General features: G+C 60.8%; 1 protein-coding gene across 1 annotated transcript; it reads left to right on the top strand.

Moving 5' to 3' along the window:
* The first annotated feature begins 600 nt into the window (after window positions 1-600).
* GPAT4 (glycerol-3-phosphate acyltransferase 4) lies at window positions 601-15,976 on the top strand. Its single transcript, XM_045005854.1, has 13 exons — window positions 601-752; window positions 4,282-5,154; window positions 8,092-8,161; window positions 8,516-8,813; window positions 9,285-9,359; window positions 9,941-10,030; window positions 10,137-10,230; window positions 10,818-10,933; window positions 11,247-11,302; window positions 11,629-11,714; window positions 12,139-12,267; window positions 12,355-12,434; window positions 13,259-15,976. Exons 2-13 carry the CDS (start codon window positions 4,990-4,992, stop codon window positions 13,365-13,367), a joined length of 1,368 nt encoding a protein of 455 aa, XP_044861789.1. The 5' UTR covers window positions 601-752; window positions 4,282-4,989; the 3' UTR covers window positions 13,368-15,976.
* Window positions 15,977-16,293: the final 317 nt, after the last annotated feature.

Genomic DNA, 16,293 nt, shown 5'->3' with positions numbered 1-16,293 from the left:
TCGCTCTGGCCTGAGAAACAGCCGGCGTGAGCGGCTCCCAGCCGGGCCGGGGGAGTGTGGAAACACCCAGAGGTCACTTGGGCCCGTGCTGCTTCGGGGGGGTGGCCATGACCCCGTGACCCGTCTCTGGCGCGCTGCATGCTGGGTGGTTACCGGTGCTGTCAGCACCTGCCCCCTGCACAAGCCTCGGCTCCTAGCCCCGGTGCGGCTCTCAGCCGGGCGGGGGGGCAGCTAGGCCCCCCCCGGGTGTTGCGCCCCGAGACTGACCCCCCCAGGCCAGGGCCCCGGCATGCGCCGCGCTGGACGGGAGCCTCGGGGGGGGGGGGGCGGTGCGGAACCCAGGCGTCCTGCCCCCCTAGCGTGTCCCTTGGCCAGAAGGAGGCGGCGCCGCACGGCCGCCCTGCGCCCTCTGCCGGGCCGGAGGCGTCACTACAGCGGGCCGGGCCGCGCCGCGCGACTGGGCGGGGCCGGGTCTCCAGCCGAGGGGCGCTGTTCCGCCGGCTTCTCTGAATACGTCACCACGTCGCGGCCATGTGACGAGGCTGAGGCGGCCCCGCCCCGCTCCCTCACAGCGGCGCCCAGTTCCACGGCCCGCCCCGCGCAGCCCCTGACGCCACGGCTGCACGCAGAGCGCTGACTCGTCGCCGTGCGCGGCCCCGCGAGCTGCGCGTTGACGTAATACGTAACCTGGGGCGGGCGCACGCACGGTACGTGGTGGGGGCGGAGCTGGAGCCCGGCGGCAGCGGCGGCAGGTGAGTGACACTGGCCCGGTTCGGCCTGGCTTCACATACCCCCCCCCCGACCCCTGGGATCTCCCTGCCGCCGAGCCCCGGGGGGAGCCCCGCGCGGCCGGGAAGCGCCAGCCCCACCCGGGCGGCGATGGAAAACCGTTATCCCCCCGCCCCGGCCTGCACTGAGTGCGCGCAGCGCCCCCCCGCCGCCGTGCTGTGAGATGGTACCGTCCGCGCAGCGTCCCCCCCTTATCCTCCCCCTGTCCTGTGAGATGGGATCGTCCGCGCAGCGCCCCCCCCCTTATCCCCCCGCCGTCCTGTGTGATGGGACTGTCCGCGCAGTTCCATCTCCCCCTTACCGTCCCCTGAGATGGGATCGTCCGCGCAGCGCCCCCCCCCCTCAGATTGGCGAGTCCCCCAACCCTCTGTTCCCCAGAGGTGGAAATGGGCCGCAGCCCCCGCTGCGGGAGGATTTCCTGGTCGCAGTGTCCCGCACCCGCTGGCCTGGGCAGTCTCCAGCGATGGGCCGTTCTGTGCCATCCCCTCCCGTCCCCAGGCACCCCGACTCCAGAGGGGGGCAGTCCCCGCGACACGCCCATTCCCCCTCCCCCGGCATCCCACCCCCAGGCACCCCGACTCCAGAGGGGGGCAGTCCCTGCGACACGCCCATCCCCCCTCCCCTGGCATCCCACCCCCAGGCACCCCGACTCCAGAGGGGGACAGTCCCTGCCACACGCCCATCCCCCCTCCCCCAGCATCCCACCCCCAGGCACCCTGACTCCAGAGGGGGACAGTCCCTGCGACACCCCCCCCATCCCCCCTCCCCCGGCATCCCACCCCCAGGCATCCCGACTCCAGAGGGGGACAGTCCCTGCCACACGCCCATCCCCCCTCCCCCGGCATCCCACCCCCAGGCACCCCGACTCCAGAGGGGGACAGTCCCTGCCACACGCCCATCCCCCCTCCCCCGGCATCCCACCCCCAGGCACCCCGACTCCAGAGGGGGACAGTCCCTGCGACACACCCCCATCCCCCCTTCCCCAGCATCCCACCCCCAGGCACCCCGACTCCAGAGGGGGACAGTCCCTGCCACACGCCCATCCCCCTTCCCCTGGCATCCCACCCCCAGGCACCCCGACTCCAGAGGGGGACAGTCCCTGCGACACTCCCATTCCCCCTTCCCCAGCATCCCACCCCCAGACACCCCAACTCCAGAGGGGGACAGTCCCTGCCACACGCCCATCCCCCCTTCCCCAGCATCCCACCCCCAGGCACCCCAACTCCAGAGGGGGACAGTCCCTGCCACACGCCCATCCCCCCAGGCACCCCGACTCCAGAGGGGGACAGTCCCTGCGACACACCCATTCCCCCTTCCCCAGCATCCCACCCCCAGACACCCAGCGTTCTGCACAACCCCAAGCTCTGAGCAGAAAAATATTGGGTGGTTCACCTCAGGGGGCCCATTTAGCCTGGTTTCCCCTCTTCTTCCACTACTGTGCTGGGTGGAACCAGTAGGCTCACTTAGCCCTGTGTCTGCTGCATTGGATCAGACCGGCAGAGTCATGTCTCCCCACCACACACACACACTATGCAGGATCAGATCAATGGGGCCATCTAGCTCGGTATTACCAGGTGTCACCAACTCCATGCTGCCAGATAAGGCCATCCGGTCCCGCATCCCATTTCAGAAAACAGACACCTGCATTGGAACTGCTGCCGAGCCCTTGAAACCAGGCTGATGCCCTTGGGCAGGGACTCTTCATGTCATTTGGCTGTTATGTTGTGTGTTATTCAGAGGAAGTTGTTACCTGTCCTAGCTCAATCCATTTCCTCCAGCATGCTTTTCACTTACTTGCAGCGTGACCTTGGGCTGGTCCCTTTTCTTCCTGCTGCTATTGCTTATGAGTAAAATGGGCAGAATGCTGTTTCCCTGGCTGGGACAACATTATACTATGAAAATCTGGTTGTTGGGGTAAAAGTTCCTCATCCAGCCCTGCTGGTGGTGGAGGACAGGAGCCTGCACTCTGTGGGGTTTCAGCATGAGATCCCCGCAGAGCGTGGACCCTTGGAGCTATCTTAGGAAAGCAGCCAGCTATGGAGCTTGATCTGGGCTGTGCCCTGAGGGCCTCTGAGACAGTCATTCCAGCAGTTGAGTTCCACAGGGAGAGCGTGAGTGTGACACCAACTAGAGATCCCAGTGACAGTGTCACCACCCTGTCTGGAGACTTCTGTGGCTGAAGCTTGTGAGCAAAGCTGAACAGGGCTGCCTCACACTATGCTTGGTGCTGCTGGCCATTGCCAGAGCACGACTTGAACTGGGCCATTAGGCCAGGACAGGGTGTTACATGGAAGGAATGTGCTAATTAAGTCCTATAATTCTTTCTCTTCTCCACCCAGGCACCTTCGGGTGAGTCAGGGTGGTGGTGGGTAGGCTGGCTGGGCTGACTGGTTAGTTTGCCATGTGGGATTCCTGGGTTTGGTGCATGAGGGGGCTGACATTCTGGGGAGATAGGTGACTTCTTTGGGGAGCAGGGTTTACTGGTGCATGTATTCCATGCGGCACTGAGGATGCTCTTAGCAGTGCCCAATACAATGGTACTGAGCCAGCAGCCAGAGCCTCCAATGTGCTGTGGGAAGTATCAGGGGAGCCAAGGGGGGGGGGGCGGGGGCTAGAGGGTTGTCTGAAAGGGGAAGGGAGGGCTGACCTGCAGAGCTGGGCTTCGTGCCCCCGCCTGTTGCCTGTCACTGTGTTTCAGAGGGTCAGGCCAGGGCAGTAGGTTGATGGGAACTGCCCCCTCATCCCACTCTGGTGATCCAGTGAGAGACGCTCTCCACGGAGTGGGAATTGAGCTGTGGCCCAGCATGATGCAAAGGATGCTGTGCACCTGGAGGTGCCATCTCTCAGATGAGAGATAACGCTGAGACGCTGACCTTGGTTTTAGTCACAGTGTCCTGGCAAGTTCCAATTTGGATAATCATATTTAGCCTCCTTTAATTCTCACTGCAGGATTACTTCACTTCCTGTCCTAAACTCCATTGTAGTGCTGCTCCGTGTCAAACAGCTGCCAAGCCCCACCCCAGAGAGGCGGTGGAAGAAGTGTTTCTGGGTGTAGCTAGTAAAGTGCTCAGGGATCCCTCAGGATGGAGGTGCTGAGTGGTGATACCCGTATCAGTAGGGTGGGGGTCCCTTGCTCCATTTGCTCCTCTCCTGCTCTGGAGATTCACCAGCCTTATGCAGTACCCCTGTGAGCCAGGGCAAGGTACGGAAGGCTCCTGCACTGATCTGAATTGCAGACCTGGGCTGAAAATGCAGGGACCAGGAGGGTAGCGAGCCCACTTCCCAGCTCTTCGCGCTGTACCAGTGTGAGGCAGGAGCTGAGGAATCAGACCCTGCTGACTCCAGAACCCTGCACTGTGAGCAGTGTGTCCTCAGCCTGATCTCTGCCCTCTCAGATCCAGCGCTCACTGCTCCTAGGCCTCAGGAGACCCTCTGTGCGTTGACGTCTCACTACCTGATTTGCCTGACTCTGGTTTTTCTTCCCTCCCCTAGCACTGGTGGCATGTGAGGGGCTCTCTTGCCAAGAAGGCAGCTCACAGCTCGGGGGCCCTCACAGGGGCAGAGGCACCATCCCTTTCTGCAAGGACTCCAGCGTGGGTGGATGCCAGAGGTCTCTGGAACAACACTTGTTACAGGCGGTGGGAGAGGCTCCGAACTAGTGCCTGCGTCCTGGTGGCAAAGACAGTAGCTCCGCACGCGGCAGGCTCCTAGAAATACTGATTTTCCAGCGCTCCCCCAATGCGGGATCAGGGATGGACCCCACCTCACCCCTGTGAAGAGACCTTTCCTTCTCTCAACAAGCCAAAGGGAATTCCTCTGCCTGGCCACGCAGGAGTCACCCTGCAACAAGACTTGTTTGGTGGGCCCCAGAGGGAATCCCCGTTCACACAGCTGCCTTGTTACAGTGGCACTCGCAAAGCCTCTAAGAACTCGCCCTCCATGTTCCAGCTGCTCTGAGCCCCAGAGCCCAAGCTGCTTGGTCTCACCTGACGGTCCTCTCGCCTGGTTCCCTTGCATTCCTCCTCCCGCGGGCTGCTAGAAAAGGATGTGAACTTTGGAATGGAGTCTGTGACCAGCTGGGGACTCGGAGCATGCATGGGACTGTTGCTGAGTAGCAGGAGGACTGGCTGATCGCTGTGGACAGCCCTTCTCTCCTGGCCCCAGGGTCGCAGGGCGTTGGCCTTGCCTGGGCCCTCCATCATGTTCCTCCTGCTCCCCTTTGACAGCCTGGTTGTTAACCTGCTGGGAATCTCCCTGACCGTCCTCTTCACACTGCTTCTGGTTTTCATCATTGTGCCAGCCATTTTTGGGGTCTCCTTTGGCATCCGCAGGATTTACATGAAAACACTCTTAAAGATTTTCCGGGTGAGTCATGCTTTCGGGACGTACTGTGCAGGAGCTTGGGTGCCCTGACCACTGTCCATGTGCCTGGGGGAGATCCCTGCCAGGGGCACGTGCCTTTGAGTAGGGGGTGTCCCTGTCCCTGGATGGTGGTGGTATGAGTTGCTGAGAGAGCTGGGCTCTTGGTGATGCAAGTGTTGGTGCTAGAAACCTCCAGAGGGGTCCTTGGAGTGGCTCAGGCATCTCAGCTCCATAGATCTGTGCTTGTAGGTCATTCCAAAGGGCCCCCATGCTGAGGACACAGGTCTTGTAAACAAGTGCTGCAGAGTCTGTATTGTCACTGGCTGCCTGGAGCAGAGCCCCTTGGAGAGAGAAGGTCTGAGTCTCACACATGGCAGACCCAAGCAAGGGCAGATTTCAGCACCTCTCAAGAACAGCCCAGTGGTGGAGGAGACCAAGGGGAGCAGGGCCTGGGGGCAGGGTGAGGAGCAGGCGCCTCATTCCTGGGGATGGGGACAGCTGGTCATCTGGGGCAGTAGAAACAGCATCTCTTCTTTACCACAAGTTTGGGTGAAGGAAGCTGGGTGTCAGCTGGGCTCTCTGCCCTGCAGGGTCCCTGGCCCCTTGAAGTCAGTGTGTTCTGTGCTGCCATCTGCCCATCGACCCAAGGAGACATGCCTGGCACCAGGGCCTGCTGCCGGCTGTAGGGCCAGTGTGGAGCTGGCTGGGTGGTGCTGTTTCCAGAAGCCCCCTCTGAACCTGCGCTTCTTGGCTCAGAGAAGCCAAGCGGAATTTTCCAGTCTGTTCCTGCCTGCCCTTGGCAGTCTGATCTCCTGGGCTGCCTTAGAGCTGGGGCCTCCCCCGAGACAGGGTCATGCAGGCCCAGGACTCTGCTGAGCTCCCAGGAGGTGGGGCTAGAGGAGGCCAAGGCCCAGGAGAGTGATGCAGTAGTGAAGTTCCATGCAGGGAACCGGAGTGCAGTGACAATGCTCATGCCCAGCCATCGGTGTCTATAATAGGAAGGAGGGTGCTGCCTGGGGTGATGGGTCTCAGGACTGGCCAGCATGCTCAGCTCTGCAAGCTCTAACGATAGCTAGGTCATTCTCCCAAGTCAGACTGTTGGTCTGTCCAGCTCCATCCACTACTGTTCTCGCCTCTGGCAGTGGCGGGGCTCCATGATGTACCTAGCCGGCTGGGTGGGAGGTTTCAGGGGAGACTCCTAGCCCAGGAGGCCTAGTGTTTCCTCTGACCTCTGGCAAAGCATGGGGCATGGCCAGGATTTAGCTCTTGGGGATTGGAGACTGCCCTAGGACATGCTCTCAGCCAGCCTTTCTGGGCATAGGGCTGGCTCAGTGCTGCCAGCTCAGCAGGCGTGAGCAGAACTCTGCAAGGGCCCTTTCCCCCAAAACCTTGGTAACAGGGACTGACCTCAGACGGGAACCTCTCCAAAGGCTTCCAGGCCACCAATTCCTGCCATTATCCTAGTACTTCCTCCCCACAGCCAGTGTTCCTGCTGGGAGCGACTGGGGCTGGGAGCTCCCTGCAGCCAGCGTTCCTGCCCTGCTCCCTACAGTGCCCCTGCTGGGAGAGATGGGGCTGGAGTAGGTGTGCACATCTTGTTCTCCTTCAGCGTTGGTTTTCCAGGCCCATATTGAGAAGGCGGGTGTGACAGAATTCTGCTTTTCATTGCTCTCATTTTGACAAGTGATAGCGATGTTTATTTTTAAGCATTTTTTATTTTTATCCATTTAATTTTTCACTGTTGTGGGAAATTGGGGGTGGGGGTGGGGAGCAGACCGTTATAGTATGACACTAGACATTGAGATTCGTAAAGTCAAAGCTTTATAATGGTTCAAACACAAATTTGTCAATATCACACGTCAGCATTTACAAAGTAAATCTCTGTAAGTCAAACTCCGATAGGTTCTCAAGCTTTGCTTTTTTCCTTTGCTTAGCTATACATTTTGATTATTATTGATGGAATTATTTTGTCTGTTGTTTGCATGTGTATGGTGAAATAGACATTTAGAGAAAAATCTAACCCTTCCCAGCCTAGCTATCGCGAAGGTTCCGTGGAGGGCAGGCTGACCGGCTGGAAATCCAACCCGTGTGTTTATCTGGTGCCCTTGGGGAGCAGCTGAGGGGGGAGATTTCTGTGAATAAGGGTGATCTGGGCATTGATTCTGGCTGTTGCTGCCAGATAGCTGCCTGGGGGCTGCTCAGCGCTGCTGTTTGTGAGCAATGGTGCACAGAGAAGTAGGAGCAGCTGTTAGCCAAGTGGGAGGAGGGAGGGGTCCCAGCCCCGCACACTATTGGCCTGCTGGTTCCATCAGCAACCTTAAAATGCAGCCTCTGATTCCAGGAGGGAGGAAATGAGAATCGGGAAATAGTGCTGGGTTAGTCACCTGCTCACCTTATGCTGGAACCCTCTCTGCCAAGGGGCGAGAACAAGTGATCAGGGTCCATATGGAGTCCAGCCAATGGCACCCAGTGAGGGAGCAGCAGAGTGCCATGGGACTGCCTGAAAGCAGCAGAGCATGCTCTGGGGCTGGGGAGAGGTATTCCATAACGCCCTCCCCTTGCCCCGGGGTAGGTGTTGCTCTTCTCTGAAGTCCCTCTGCTCTGTCAGTATCTCTCAGGTAACACGGTGCCCAGAACTGAATGCAGATGCCTTCACAGCAGTCTCCCCCAGTGGGGCTCTCCCCCAGCTCCACGCCATGCACCATCCTCATTAGCAGCCAGGTCACGCAGCAGACAGCTGTCCTGGCTGGTTGCCGGTGTGGGCTAGTGGACTTTCCCAGCCCAGTCTCCATTCTCACGTCAGTGCTGTGCTGAGAACCCCTCTTCGCGCTCCTGGAATCCTCTGTCTGCACAGCCAGGGACTTGGAGGGGAAGAAGCCCCGGAAGATGAGGGTTCTTGAGGGCGGGGTGGAAGCCCTGCTTACCTTGTGTCTCTTTCAGTGGGCGACGCTGAGGATAGAGCGTGGTGCCAAGGAGAAGAACCACCCACTGTACAAGCCCTATGTAAATGGTGAGAGCCTGCCATCCCCTCCCATCAGCAGCTCTGTGTCTGTGTGTGCACGTGGGAGGTCCCTGTAGTGGGACTGCCTCATCTCTGGGCAACGGAGATAAGTGGGGCATATCTGGTCTGTGGGTGTCCCATGTCTAGGACAGGGCCCGGGGCTGGCCCCGCCTATAGGCAGGGGGCAGGAGGGAGGGTGGGCCCGGGGCTGGCCCCGCCTGCAGGCAGGGGGCAGGAGGGAGGGTGGGCCTGGCCCTGCCTGCAGGCAGGGGGCGGGAGGGTGGGCCCGGGGCTGGCCCCGCCTGCAGCCAGGGGGCGGGCGTGTCAGGCTGCCATCACTGGAGCACCTGGCCCATGTTGCAGGTATCATTGCAAAGGAGCCCACGTCCCTGGAGGAGGAGATCAAAGAGATCCGCCGGAGCGGCAGCAGCAAAGCCCTGGACACACCTGAGTTCGAGCTCTCTGACATCTTCTACTTCTGCCGCAAGGGCATCGAGACCATCATGGACGACGAGGTGACCAAGCGGTTCTCAGCTGAGGAGCTGGAGTCTTGGAACTTGCTTAGCCGGACCAACTACAACTTCCAATACATCAGCCTGCGCCTCACTGTGCTGTGGGGGCTGGGTGTGCTCATCCGGTACTGCTTCCTGCTGCCACTCAGGTGAGGAGCTGCCCCTGGCAACAGCCTCCTTGCCAGGCACCCCGGCACTGCGCTGGCTGGTGCGTTGCCTGCTTCCAGTCGTCTTGCCCACAACAAGAGAGGGGCCGGGGCTGATGGTTAGAGCCAGGGGCTGGGACTTGGGGCTCCTGCCTCTGTCTTTGGCCCTGGGAGAAGGGTGTGGTCTGGAGGTTAGAGCAGTGGCGGGGAGCCTGGGTAGCGTGAGCTGGGGTGGGAGTTCCCAAGATGGCCACACGCATTCCCATGGGCCCATCCTCTCTGCAGAAATCCCAACTGGCTCAGGGGAGCCAGAGGTGCTGGGTCCTCCTGGCAGCACAAGGACACAGAGAGACACCCACCCTGCAGCAGGGTCCATTGAGAGACTGCTGCCTGGCAGACAGGAGCAGGGCTTGACACCCACGAGGCTGCATGTTATTTGTTCGCCAGCCTGTAATATCCCTCTCCCTCCTGCAGGATTGCCCTGGCCTTCACAGGCATCAGCTTGTTGGTGGTTGGCACCACAGTGGTGGGATATTTGCCCAATGGAAGGTGAGTTGGCCCTTCACTGAACATGGAGGAGTATGGATGGGGGGGCAGGAAGGGGAGTCTCCCCCTCGACATCCCAGCCACTGTCGAGATGTATGTCTGTGGGCAAGGGGCCAAGGTGACTGGCACCTGCATCCCTGGGGGGCGGACACAGCAGGCTCTGTGCCACTACGGCACTCCTGTGGCAAACCTCACAGCCCTGAACTCTACAAAGCCCAGCTCAGATCAGCAACGTGTCACTCTCAGTTCATGGGTTTCTGTCTCGGCATGTGACTAGCTTGGAAAGGGGTTGGGCTGGACGGATGGATGGGATGGGAGCCAGCCTGCATGGTGTCCCAGTTGGGCTGGGTTAGTACAGTTACAAACACCTCTGCCCTTCGCATGCCCTATGAGGGGAGGGGAAGTTGTTGGTCCCTCTTACATGGGGTACACAGTCAGATCAGCCTTGTCACTCCCCCACCCTGTGTCCCCCAGCCCAGCTCACCACGTGGCCCTTGCGGCAGCTCCTGGCTCAGGGTAGGGCGCTCCAGCGTGGGTGGCTTGTGGGGCAGTCTGGGGTAACAATCTCTGCTCTGACCCTGCAGGTGGAAGGAGTTCCTGAGCAAGCACGTTCACCTGATGTGTTACCGGATCTGCGTGCGTGCCCTCACCGCCATCATCACCTACCATGACCAGTAAGGGGCAGCATCGGCTCCCGGCCTGCCTTGCCGTGCTCCTCCCTGGCTCAGGCCAGGCTCCCGCTGCCCTTGTCACCCCATCTTGGTTTTGTGTTATGTTTAGGGAAAACAGACCCCAAAATGGAGGCATCTGTGTGGCTAATCACACCTCCCCCATTGACGTGATCATCCTGGCCAGCGATGGCTACTACGCTATGGTAAGGGCCACTCCCTCCGTCCCCAGGGAGGGCTGAGCTCGGACCCAGCTTTGGCGGGGGCAGGTCACTGTGCTGCTGTACGATGGAGCCGATGCTCTCCTGCCTCGCGGGAGGAGGGGGTTCTGAGGCTTAGTGAGTTTACAAAACGCGTGGTCCTGAATGGGCTTGTCTGGGGCCCCGGGCCTGGATGCCCGGCACTGCCTGTGTACACAGCCCCTCTCACATCTGGTTGATTCCCCGCAGTGGTTCAGCAGCCTCTGGGCACCCCGGTTGCAGAGGCCAGGGCTCCTTTGGTGCAGGGACGCAGGACTTCCAGAGGCCCCAGCACATGGGCTTTGCTGGCTGTGGAAAGGGCAGGTCCCAGTCTCAGCCTGGCCGCCCTGAGCACGAAGTGTATGATGGGGGTCTGGGCTCCTCCCAGACCCCCCCCTCAGGTGTGACCTTCCCCTAACAGCCACCTGTGAGGGGCAGGGCTGTCCCTCCAGCACTCTGCTGGGAAGGAAATCTGTCTGTGTGAGGCTGGGAGCTGCCTGGTGACTCCTGCAGGCTGAGGCAAAGGCTGTAACCTGTGTCTTCCTCTGGCTCAGGTGGGTCAGATCCACGGGGGGCTCATGGGTGTGATCCAGAGGGCCGTGATGAAGGCGTGTCCCCATGTCTGGTTCGAACGCTCTGAGGTCAAAGATCGCCACCTCGTGGCCAAAAGGTAGGGTAGCAGACAATAGCTTCCTCCCAGGCAGGGGAAGGGAGGGCCTGCTGGAGACAGCCCGTTCTCCTGAACCCCACACAGGTGTGTCTGGGGAGGGGGAGCCAAGGTTGTCCGGCTCCAGTGGAGGAGGAACCTCCTTCCTGTCAGGGTGCTGGTTGTTCTAGGTGGTTCTTGGGCATTACATGCATCCAACTAGTGTACCCTGACTGAAGGTTAATGGGTGCGCACTGTAAGTTCAGGGCTGCTGGGTGCAGAGCCAGCAGGGCAGCCCAGGGAGCTGTGCCAGTCAGTGACTCTCTCTTCCCTGCAGGCTGACAGAGCACGTCCAGGACAAGAGCAAACTGCCCATCCTCATCTTCCCGGAAGGTGAGCTGCAGGCTAGGCCACACCAACCCATGGCGGGTTGTGAAGGACACCGTATGGCTGATGCCAGCATGGGTGTCATCCCCTCTCCTCTGGGGCAAGGCAAGGGAGGCTGCATCCTGTGTGTTGCCAGAGCTCTGAGGCTGTCCCTCAGGTCGGGGCTGAGCCGTGTGAGCCCGCGATAGCGCTGGGCACCGACTGCCGTGGTGGGGGGACCCCATGGGGCTGGCCCTTGAGGAGCCCTAGGGCACAGTCCTCGCATTCCCAGCCAGGACTCCGGCATGTGCTCACTGGGGAAGGCTGAGGCAGCTGCACTCGTCTCTTCACAGGCACCTGCATCAACAACACGTCTGTGATGATGTTCAAGAAGGGAAGCTTTGAAATTGGAGCCACAGTCTACCCGGTAGCCATCAAGGTGCGAGCGGCTCCGTGCCTGGGGCAGACAGCAGTGCCCCTCCAGCCCAGGCTCTGGGAGGTTGGCTGCAATGAGCCCATCCCGCTAGGGGTGCTTATGGAGGGTGGGGGCAGTAGAACAAGGCCCTTCCAGGGGCAGTGCGGGGAACTGGAGGGGCATAGGCCCAGTTTCCCTCACCAGGGCCCCAAAGCTGTGCAGCCCCGGTTGGCGTGAGGGGCTGTTCTCAGCTTTGAGCTGTGGGCAGTAGGGAGATGGTCCTGAATCTCTGGGACTCATCTCATGAGCCTGTCCTGTGGGGGTGGGGAAGCCGAGAACTGGCCATGCTTGTAGGTTGGGGAGCCGGAGTCTGAGGCCTTGCCCAGGGCGATGCCTCGGCCAGCCCTGCTGTGGGTCTCAGTCCCATGGGCGCTCTCGCCCTCTGCAGTATGACCCGCAGTTCGGAGATGCCTTTTGGAACAGCAGCAAGTATGGAATGGTGACCTACCTGCTGAGGATGATGACCAGCTGGGCCATCGTCTGCAGCGTCTGGTACCTGCCCCCCATGACCAGGCAGGTGAGTGAGGGGGCTGTGCCAGGCCTGTGGGGGAGCTGCCGAGGGTCGGGTCCCTTGCTCATATTAAACAGCTTTGCTCTCCCACAGCCTGAAGAGGATGCTGTCCAGTTTGCCAACCGGGTGAAGTCAGCAATTGCCAGGCAGGGAGGCCTTGTGGATCTACTGTGGTGAGTCAGAACCAGAACTTCTCCTCCCAGTGCTGGGTCCAAGGTCTCAGAGGTGCCCGGCTTGCTCTGCTCCCAGGCTCCAGCCCACAGGAGGGAGGCCCAGCTGTAGATCCAGCCTTCTGGCTGCCTGGTTCAGGGGGGCGATGCTTGTGAGGCAGGCAGCAACTCCTAGCTGCAGTGTGTGGCCATAGGTAGAGTGGTGGGGCTGAGGCACACAAAGCCCCACTGAACTGTGCTGGGGCAGGGTGGAGTTTTCTGGGGGATCCTGGTAGGACAGGGCTGTCGGGGGTGCTGGGAGCAATGCACAGAGCCCTGCCTGGAGGTGTGTAGGCCCCGGATCCATGCTGTAGAGAAGCATGTGCTGAGCACGCCCGGGCAGTGCCCTCTGGAGCCTGCAGCTGCCTCTTGCTCGTGCCGTGTGGGCCTTACTCATGGATGGCAGCTTGCGGTTGGGCACCCTGCTCTGCACAGCCTCTCCCCTGGGTGCTGTCCTGGAAGAGCAAGCCAGGCGGGTGTCCTTTCCCGATCACTGGGGCTTCTGAGAATGAAAGTCCAGCAGTCAGGCTCCTGTATCGTAGCCAATGGCTGAGCAGCTTGATCCCTCTGCTGCCTGGGGGTCTGATGGTTGAGCACGGCCAGGAGCCGGGACTCCTGAGTTCTGGCCCTGGCTCAGCGAGTCACTGGAAAATGAGGACAGTGTTCCCATCCGAGGTGTGTGAGAGCTGGTCTGGGCAGCCCCAGCACCAACAGGGCTTGGGGAAAGGTACTGTGAGTCCAGGGGCAGTCCTCCCCCACGGCCTGTCTGATCACCCGACTCTCCCCAGGGACGGGGGCCTGAAAAGGGAGAAAGTGAAGGACACGTTCAAGGAGGAGCAGCAGAAACTCTACAGCAAGACGATCGTTGGCAACCATGAGGACCGGAGCCGCTCCTGAGCTCTCTGCCTGCACGCTGTCCCCGGGCCCATCCGGAGTGCTCTGCCTCCAGTGCTGCCCCGGGCCCCTCTGGAGCCACGTTGTATCCTGGGCCTCAGGCTGCTCCAGAGCTGCTCAGCCCACTCCTCCATCCTCTGGCTCTGCCCCAGAGACACTTCGCTGCCTGGAGCCTGCAGGCCCTGAGTGGCTGCTGGCAAAGATGCCTTCTTGTTACTGTTACAGCTCAGCCCGTTGCAGGGCCAGCATTAAATGGAACACTGACAGCTGTGCCGTGGTGTGCAGGCTCCAGTGGGAGGGGCTGAGGGTGCAAGTGGGTCAGTGCCAGGCTACTGCCAGCAGCTAGGAGAGGGGTCCCTGCTGCCACAGATGCCTCAACAGCAGGAAGGGACCTTGTAGGCCTGACTTCTGAATGGCACCTCAGAGCTGCGCAGCTTGGGCACATTGCATCGCCCTGTGCCCAGATGGCTGCAGTGTAGGGGTTCCCTCCCCCAGTGCAGCAATCCCCTATGGCCCTGAATGTGTCAGCCCCTCAAGCTCTAACCTTTCTGGGGGAAGCCAGGGGATAGAGGGACCCACCTGCACTCAGAGCTGCTATACCGATACGTGCGCACCCCCCACCTCAGCTTCTTCCCTGGATGGTGGGGTGGGGACCGTGTGGGGCAGGGAAGAAAGACGCTGTGGCAAGAAGGCCCTGCTGGTGACGCTTGGCCCTGTGTCAGCATCAGGCCTTGTGGGGAGAGGAGTTCTGCGCAGACACACATGAAGCTGAAAGCTCATGAGTGCAACCTTTGGCACACAGGCTGCTTGTGTAATGTCAAATTACTGCCAGTCTCCTGTGTCCCTAGTGACTTCCAGCCCCAGGGTTGCACCCTGCACTGCCTTCTTTTAGCCCCACACATGCAATCAACTCTGGGGTAGAGGGCATCAGCCATTTCACAGCCCACAGCACCACAAGGAAAGCCTGTGCATGGCAGGACCACCTCTAGGGTGAGAGGAGAGTTCAGTCTCCAGGGTCCCCCGGTGGAGCCTGCCAGGGGCTGAGTGCAGCTTGTGCATTTGCCTCTGGCATTCCCTGGAACCACCAGCCCCCCAATCGCTGTCTGAGCAGAGTGCTGTGGGCATGGCTGCCCAGCGCATGGAGCCGTCCTGCTGCAGCCCTTTCTCCTCGGCTCTGTGCTGTGCATCCTCCAAGCTACAGTGAGTGCAAAGTCTAGCACTGGCTCCTGCTTTCCTGACTGCAGGGGGGCTATCACCTGACTTAACGGGGAGGGAGTCAGGGAAGGCTGGGCCAGGCATGGGTTGGAGAGCAGCAGCCAGGGAACCGGAGAGTAGCTGGATTTGGAATGGAGGTGAAAAGTGATGGGCTGCTCTCCCTGGCCACTGGGCAGCCAGTCCCCCTCTACCCTGGCTCTGCTGCCTAATCGGGGGACTGGCTGGCTGGATTTCTGTGGCTAATTCCTTGGCCATGTGCTGTGAATATGTTCCCTGATGGGATGAGGCTGCTGGCGATTATGAGGTGGAAGTTAGGTGTCCAGAAGTGCTGATTCAGCTGCAGTGGGCCAGTGGGTGCTCACAGGATCAGCACACAGGTGGCCTGGGGAAGGCTGGCAGTGCAGCTTAGGAGGGGGCCTGGGAGACTTGTGCATCCCCAGAGCCATGGGCTTAGTCTCTTGGAAGCCTTAGAGCCATTCCCACCTGCCCATCAGGAGAGCTTGGTGCCCTCTCTGGCTCTGAGCACCCCCCAGGCCTCAGCCTCGCAGGGACTGTTCTCCCTTTGTGCTGTGAGCCTGGGCCGAGGCCCATGTTAGTCCTGAATTCACTGCTGCCTCCGTGTGCTATGCTCAAGCCCCCCGCTCTCTGGATCTCCCTGGGCCAGCTGCAGGGGGTCCTGGATTGAGGTTGCCCAAAGCCCCAGTCTCCTCCCTCTGGGGCTTGGGCTGGTTTATTGTGCCTCCCACATGCCCTGGCTCCTTGTTCCCTCTGCCCCAGTGCTGGGCCACTGCCCTGCGCCGATACCACCGAGCACTGAGGCCTGGAGCCCCATTGTGAGTCCTTGCTGTGCTGGAGGCCTCCCCCAGGCCCTGCTCCAGCCAACCTCCCACACAGCATCTGGGGCCTGGCCCCTCCACACCTGGGCCTTTCCCCTGGAGATGAGTGGGCTGTGCTCCAGCACCCCTGCCGTGGGCACTGCACAGCCCAACGTGCCTGCTTAACCCAGGCAAGGGGCTCCAGCGCTGCTCCACTAGGCCCCTCTAACCTGGGGTTAGGAACAGCCAGTGGGAGTCACTCCAAGGGGAGTCTTTGCCCCCCATGCCAGGGTCTAGGCTCTCTCTGGGGGATCCCTCCTGCCACTCTCCTCATGTTGCATGGCCCCCACCTCAAGGCAGAGAGGCTTTAGCCCCCCTGTAGCCTAGTTCCAGCTGCATTGCAAGGTATTTTGAAGCACTTCAGGGCCCGTGTATGCACAGAGGTTGGTGTGAGCGCCAGGCCCACCCCATCGCAGCATCTGGGTACCCACAGGGCTTGGGGTAAGCACCAGGCTCCCCCATCCTGGGGCCCAAGTACACGGGAGGTCACCATGAGCACCAGGCACTCCTGGCCAGGGCACCTGTGTACCCAGAGGGGCCACCGGCAGCCAGGGTGACTGGACAATGTGTGAACAATGGGGACACTGTTTTGGGGGGTGGGGTGGGAGAGGAACTGCCTATATAAGACAAAGCCCCTAATATTGGAATATCTGGTCATCTTACATGAGTGCCCGTGGTGGGGGGGGTGGCCCTTGCCCTTGCCCTCTCTCTGTTTCCCAGGCTCCCCTGCCTCAGCTGTGAACTGCTGCAGGGATCGGGCCTTCCATGTGCACACCTGGTCATGTCACGCTCTCCGGGCCGGCTTTTGCAAGGGGCTTGTACTCACTGGGCGGTGCCCC

This window comes from Mauremys mutica, chromosome 2 (genome assembly GCF_020497125.1).
Source record: "Mauremys mutica isolate MM-2020 ecotype Southern chromosome 2, ASM2049712v1, whole genome shotgun sequence".
Classification (NCBI taxonomy): domain Eukaryota; kingdom Metazoa; phylum Chordata; order Testudines; family Geoemydidae; genus Mauremys; species Mauremys mutica.
The sequence above is the reverse complement of the archived record's forward strand: the minus strand, read 5'-3'. Positions and strand labels throughout refer to the sequence as shown.

Bases quoted from the DNA above. Each gene is read 5' to 3' on its own strand.
- GPAT4 (XM_045005854.1), top strand. From the start codon at position 4,990: ATGTTCCTCCTGCTCCCCTTTGACAGCCTGGTTGTTAACCTGCTGGGA. The intron at 8,814-9,284 runs GTGAGGAGCTGC...TCCCTCCTGCAG, and splicing joins TGCTTCCTGCTGCCACTCAG to GATTGCCCTGGCCTTCACAG. The intron at 12,435-13,258 runs GTGAGTCAGAAC...GACTCTCCCCAG, and splicing joins GGCCTTGTGGATCTACTGTG to GGACGGGGGCCTGAAAAGGG.